Source organism: Rutilus rutilus (assembly GCF_951802725.1).
Source record: "Rutilus rutilus genome assembly, chromosome: 18".
NCBI classification, from domain to species: domain Eukaryota; kingdom Metazoa; phylum Chordata; class Actinopteri; order Cypriniformes; family Leuciscidae; genus Rutilus; species Rutilus rutilus.
Genome location: NC_140231.1, coordinates 29,634,897 through 29,642,216, shown reverse-complemented (window position 1 = coordinate 29,642,216; position 7,320 = coordinate 29,634,897). Strand labels below are relative to the sequence as shown.

General features: G+C 36.9%; 1 protein-coding gene across 1 annotated transcript; it reads right to left on the bottom strand.

Moving 5' to 3' along the window:
* Positions 1-561: 561 nt before the first annotated feature.
* On the bottom strand, positions 562-5,094 carry LOC311277839 (proteinase-activated receptor 3). Its single transcript, XM_084388287.1, has 2 exons — positions 4,906-5,094; positions 562-2,680 (listed from the first exon to the last, which is right to left on the bottom strand). Exons 1-2 carry the CDS (start codon positions 4,967-4,969, stop codon positions 1,614-1,616), a joined length of 1,131 nt encoding a protein of 376 aa, XP_084244413.1. The 5' UTR covers positions 4,970-5,094; the 3' UTR covers positions 562-1,613.
* Between the last annotated feature and the right edge of the window lie 2,226 nt (positions 5,095-7,320).

Below are 7,320 nucleotides of genomic sequence, written 5' to 3'. Positions count from 1 at the left end.
GTGTTAGAGTTTGGTTTGGGGTTAGTTTTAGTAGATAATTTACAGTGATTAATATAGTAACTAGATGTAACATATGTAACAATGACACTGTAAAATAAAGTGCTAGCATTGTTTTTTATAGAATATTGCAGTGTTTATTATAAACGATTTATCCATGCACATCGTAATCTTTAATCAAAATATCTTTCCCTCCCTCTTGCAGCAGCATCGCTTCTCTGATGATGCGTTTACTGGCACGAGGGCGGGGCAACCTGTCACTCACATGAGATCCACCAATAGCAAACCACAACCATCCAATCATTTCCCAATGGACAAAATCAAGTCTCATCCTTCATTTTTTCCTCATTCGAGAAGCCGTTTCACTTGGATTTATGTCGTAATATGAAAGAAAACACTATCGCAACTTCCATTTCATGTCGATTTTAAGGATTGCATGTTTTTTGATGAATCAAATTTAAAGAAATGAACACCACTGGACCTTAGGTAGGCAGATGGCATTTGATTGAGGTCCATGAAGCCTAAAAATAATCAGATAGCCGGGACTTTTGTTTTATTTGTTTTAATGACTATATTATGGCTGTGCTTTGAAATCACATTCAAGGCATTATCATAAAGCATTTACATTCTCTATACAAACAGACAAACTTTGCCTTGGTCAACAAGGCTTTATGTAACATTCATAACACACACTGAACACAGTCCAGGCAGTATATTACACCCCTTTCTCTCAGGGCCATTCAAATGTCTTTTCATTTGTATTCAGTATAAAATATGCAGCTCTTGTCCAAGCGATTCGAGCCAACTGGCTGGAACTACGGACTATTAGTTCTCCTAATGGCACTTCACATATTAAATACTTTAAACCTAGATGAAGGTGGTTTTAGAAACAAGACCAATACACAACAAAAAGCAGATTCTAGATTACCCCTTTTTTTTATCAATATAGTAAACATGAAATCAAAATGCACCCTTTTTACTTAATATGCTTAGTGCACTGTATTGTGCAAGATTCATCAAATGTGCACTACTGTTCAAAAGCACGTGGTTTTAGAAATAAGTCTCTTCTGCTCACCAGGCCTGCATTTATTTGATCAAAAAATACAGGAAAAATTTTTTGAAATATTATTACAACTTAAAATAACTTGTAATATATATTAACATGTAATTTATTCCTGTGCTCAAAGCTGAATTTTCAGCATCATTACTCCAGTCTTCAGTGTCACATGATCCTTCAGAAATCATTCTAATATGCTGATTTGCTGCTCAATAAACATTTCTCATTATTTTCAATGTTGAAAAATATTTTTCTATTTGAAACGGAAATCTTTTGTAAAATGATGTCTTTATTTTGATCAATTTAATGCATCCTTGCTGAATTAAAGTATTCATTTCTTTCAAAAAAGAAAAAACTCTCACTGATCGTCATCTTTTGAACAGTAGGCTAGTGTAAGTGCTTGTAGTCTTTTATCAAAATGCAACAACTTTCTCTGCCGTTAAAACGTTTTTCTATTTCGCCTGTTTCAACGAGTTGACATTAAACATCCTGTTTCACTTGGAAATACACAGGATTCCAGAAGCTAAATAGGTTGCGCAACATGCATCTCATGTTGACTTTATGTAGAGATGCTAAGCGCACGTCCTTTGCGTCCAAGAAAGTAGCGTTTGGTTCCGACAGTCTTGGACATGATCACGAAGAGAAACGGATCCATAGCGCTATGCAGGCAACACAGACACACTGACACATTGAAGTAGATGTAGAAACTCTCTGTAGTGCTAACAGACAGCAGGACGTAATGCACAAAATGAAAACAGCTGCTTGGGCCGAAGCAAATGACAAAGATAATGAAGTTAAACGTGCTAGCTCTGATGTAAAGAGCCCAGTCTCGGTGTGAGCGGTTCAGGTGCCAGACGATGGAAGTGTAACATGCTACTGTCACCACTAGGGGAAGGAAAAAACCTACACAGGTGAGGCCAAGGTTATAATAGACAAGCCACTGGTAGTAATATATGTTGTCTAGTGGAAGAACGTCGTGGCATGTGATTATTCCAAGATGTGTGATGCGGTAGCTTTGTTGCACAAGGAATTCCGGGAGAAGGGCAATAATAAATACAATCCAGACGGTTAAGCAACCACCGGTGCTGAACCTACGTTTTGGAAAACTCTTATAGAGAAAAGGATGAACCACGGCAATGTAGCGCTTGATACTAATGAACGCTAGTGTGAAAGCTGAGCAGTAGAGGTTGCCGTAAAAACAGGCGGTCGTGATACGGCAGGCGGTTTCACCGAAAATCCAATGGTTCCCACTGAGATGATAGTGTGTCTTCAGCAACAGGCTGAACAACAGCAGCAAGTCGGACAACGCTAAGCTGCAGTACAAAATCGCAGATGAAATGAATCTCACTTTGGTTCCAACAGCAATCAAAATGGCGATATTGGCGGGAATGCCGACAACGATGGCTATGATGTAGACAGCTGGGATGAAGCACTTGCTCAGAGGACCTCGGAGGTACTTTGCCGTGTTGTTGTCGCGTAACTCCACTTCCACAGACTGGACGACACATGCTTGTGGGTCTGTTGTTTGATTAGGAGGAAGAGGGAGGTTAACTGGGTTCGCGAATCCTATAAAAAACCTTGGTTGGGCCATGGCAGTGATGTTTCGTTTGTTCCTGGCCCTCTTTCCTGCAATTGGACATATAGAATAGTTAGTAATAGTACATCTCCTCGTTTTATAGATAGATAGATAGATGGCCTACATAGATAGATAGATAGATAGATAGATAGATAGATAGATAGATAGATAGATAGATAGATAGATAGATAGATAGATAGATAGATAGGTGGCCTACATAGATAGATAGATAGATAGATAGATAGATAGATAGATAGATAGATAGATAGATAGATAGATAGATAGATAGATAGATAGATAGATAGATAGATAGATAGATAGATAGATAGATAGAAAAATTGCCTTCTCTAAATTTCCTTTTATTTTAAAAATATTAGAAAAAACAGGAACTAAGAAACTGTTGGAGGTTATAAGTGAAAACAATAATTTTTCAATCCTAGTACTGAAACTCCCCTTTTAAGAGTGACTAATGATTTACTGATTGCAGAGGATGCTGGAGAGTGTTCTGTTTTATTACAGTTGATCATTCAATTCAGTCTTAATTGACACATTAAATAGATGGCTGGGAGTTTCAAGGAGGGAGTTGGACTTGTTTAATTCTTATTTGTTAAATAGAACATTTGTAGTGGCAGTTAGAGAAGATTTATCCTCCACTTCTACAATGTGGTGTTCCTCAGGGCTCCCTGTTGGGACCTATTTTGTTTTCAATTTATATGTTAACTCTTGAATCCATAATTTATCCATAAATTTTCACTGCTATGCAGATGATTTACAGTTATATTTATCACTGTGATCCAATGATCTAAGAAGCTTAGATGTCCTCCAAGCATGCTTAGCAGATATAAAAAAAATTGGATGACTTGTGATTTTCTGCAATTCAATACTGATAAAACTGAAGTAGTGATAATAGGTCAGGGCTATAATAAAAGTGTAATGATTCATGTCTGTGTTCCTCTGTCTTGTTTAACGGGGAACTGTGTTTAGCAGTTCCCCGTTATGTTGATTAGTCTCCCCAGGTGTTTCTGATTAACCACGCCCCCTTGTTATATTGTTTAGCTTGTTTGCCTGTGTATTTAAGCCCTGTGTCTAGTCTCAGTCTTTGTGAGTTCTTGTTATTGTATTTTGGCTGTTTGGGTCTTGTGTCCTGTGTCCTGTTTCCGTAGTCTGAGTTTGTCTAGTTTTGTGTTTATTTAATAAAGTTTGCTGCACGTGGATCCTGCTTCCTCGTATCATTCAACCCCATCGTAACAGAAAGTCAGATCAAGTTAGTTCGTGATAACATCAACATGCTCCCCAATATTCAGCAGGTAGTTAAAAACGTGGGTGTTTATTTTGACACCAATTGTGAATATCACGTTAAGAAATGCGTGTTTCCTATACTTGTTTTTATCAGTTAAGACATATTTCCAAGGTGAAAGAGATTTTAAGTTTTAAAGACACAGAGAAACTTATTAATACTTTTGTTTATCATCTCATCTGGATTATTGCAATGTCCCGTTTTCTACTTTAAAGCAACACATTTCACATTTAGACTCATTACATTGGCTACCAATTCCTTTTTGGATATTTTTTTTAAGATATTATTTATTATTGACATATAAGCACTACATGGTTTGGCGCCAAAGTATTTAGTGGACCTTTCAAGACCTTAGGAAACTGTTAGATGTCTCAGATCTTCTAGTCATGGATTGTTGGCTGTTCCAAGATCCTGATATAAAACAGAAGGTGACAGAGATTCTGCAGTGGCTCCAATGTTATGGAATAGCCTCCCAATGGATATTAGATCTGCGCAATCTGTGTCTGTTTTTAAGTCTCAAAAACGTATTTGTATAGCTTTTAATACTTTGTGAAGTATTTTTGTGTGTTGTGGATCCTTTGGTTTATGTAGTATTTTGTGTTTGTTTTATTATTTTGTAAAGCTGTTCATGTATTTTTACTTTTTTACTTGATTGTATATTTTATAATACAATCTATATATTATTAAATTTTTTTATATGATATTAAATAAAACTTCTCAAATGTTCTACTGTTGTTTATAGATTATTTCGGAAATAATCTTTAAGAAAAATTAATACTAAAACTCTAAAATTCTTGTGTACAATTCTACTCACTTCTATTGAGCAAAATCAGATTGAATGATGTCGCCTATTAGTTATGGTGGTGTTGGATTTTTACAGTAAATCGAATGTTTTCTCGTTCATCACACACATGTAGACCAATGGATTGTTTGAAGTGAATCAAAACTAAACGGTTTCCAACAAATCGATTTGCTTACCTTTAGCCTGGATCGCGTTCAGAAGAATGAATGTGATCAAAACGAAAAGAAAAACTTTCCCCATGACTGAGAAAGACGTCCGATTTTGTCAATTAAAAACGAGCGAATTCTCAACACGGTTTGTCTGTGTGTGGAATGCAAACGAAGCCCGACACGAGAGAGCTTCGTGCTGACTGTGAGTCTGTCTGTCTGTCTCTCTCTCTCTCTCTCTCTCTCTCTCTCTCTCAGCGGTGTCGTTCCATTCCGATGACATCATCTCCGTCCCCACTTGCCTTTGACTATTTTGTGTTTTTGAGGTACTTAATTTTCTCAAACTATTTTTCACCATCCAACAAGTCTTAAAGGGATAGTTAAACAGTTAAGTCTTAAAGGGATAGTTCACCCAAAAATGAAAATTAGCCCATGATTTACTCACCCTCAAGGTGTTTATGACATGCTTCTTTCAGACGAATTCAATCAGAGTTATATTAAAAAATGTCCTGGCTCTTCCAAGCTTTATAATGGCAGTGATCGGCTGTATATTTTTTGAAGTCCATCAAAGTGCATCCATCCATGATAAAAGTGCTTCACATGGCTCTGAGGGGTTAATAAAGGCCTTCTGAAGTGAAGCGATGCGTTTGTGTAAGAAAAATATCCATATTTAAAACTTTATCGACTAAAATATCTAACTTCCGGCAGACGGCCGTACGCATCGATTTACGTCTGACGGAATCTAGTTATTTTAGTTGATAAAGTTTTAAATGGTAAATGGTAAATGGACTGCATTTATATAGCACTTTCATAGACCTATGGCCACCAAAGCGCTTTACATAGCCTCACATTCACTCACTCATTCATACACCGACACATATACATCCATTTTAAATATGGATATTTTTCTTACACGAACGCATCGCTTCACTTCAGAAGGCCTTTATTAACCCGCCAGAGCTGTGTGGAGGACTTTTATTATGGATGGATGCGCTTTGATGGACTTCCAAAAAAACGATCACTGCCATTATAAAGCTTGGAAGAGCCAGGACATTTTTTTAATATAACTCCGATTGTATTCGTCTGAAAGAAGCATGTCATAAACACCTATGACTTTAGGGTAAGTAAATCATGGGTTAATCTTCATTTTTGGGTGAACTATCCCTTTAATGTGATATTTATTTATTTATTTATAGAATTAGATTAATTATTGCTTACTTTTAGCAAGATGTGACTTAAACAAAAAAATCTTGTATTTCTAAAGGTTAAAAGACCTGTTGGTCTAACAGAACAAATTGAGCTTATAGTTAATGGATTCAAGCTAAGATGTTGTTCTACCACAGAATGTGTGGGAAGGAAAGGGCTGACAGTGAGAGATAACACAAGAATAGAGGTCACAGTTCTGATCCTTCCCCTACAGATGACCAGAGATCCAGAAGACAACTTAAAATACATTTGATTCGAACAAGTGTATGACTTTCCTGTGGTTATGGGTTACTGCGTTGCGGTCCACTGTAGCGCTAGAGTGACGCAGTTGTAGGAGCAGATCAAATATGTATAAAGGTGAAAAACACATGAGAGTGATGATTTCCTGTTTCCTACAAAAGACCAACTTTGCATGTAGATGTGACTTCAGTAATTCTGCAAAACATTCATTGTTGCACACCAACACATATCCACACGCACACATAAACACACTCGTTGGGTGTTCATGTTTTATGGGGACTTTCCATTGTACAAACTGTATATTCTACTTCCTTACTTAAAATTTCCTAAAAACAACATATTATATGATATTACACCAAAAATGCACCAAAAACAGCTTGATTTGACACAACATTTGACGTCAACAAAGAAAGATATGGGATGCATTTTCTACTCTCTTGTAGATTAAGTTGATTATATATTTAGCTATCCTACTTGTATACATGATTTTCATTTATTTGCATTTGTTTCTAAAAAACCAAAAACATGTGCTTCAACTATCTGGGACTATATTTTGTTTTTGAAACTGCTGTGATTCTTTCAAAGTGACTGTTATTCAGTAAAGGTGAAAGGTGTCATTGTTTCCTGCATTAGGCGTGAGGACTCCCAGAATGACTAACACACATCTCCTGCTGTGAGCGAGCTGCGTGAAACTCATGCAAACGACCCGCTAAACATCCTGCCGTTAAGAACAAACATTCAGAGAGAAAGCCTACGGATCTGTTACGTCAGTGACTCCCTCTGACTGTGAGACCAGAACACAGATGTCCTCCTTTCTAACAGTAACTCAGAAACAGCCAGGCATGGAATATTAGTGCCTGGGTGGATCATTTCTCAAAAATACGGGACAAAAAAAAAAACCCTGACACTAACATGTCAGGACTTCTGAAGGGTCACGTCTGTAAACTGGTATTCATACACATATTATTACACACACAGCATGAGCAGACATGCATAGAG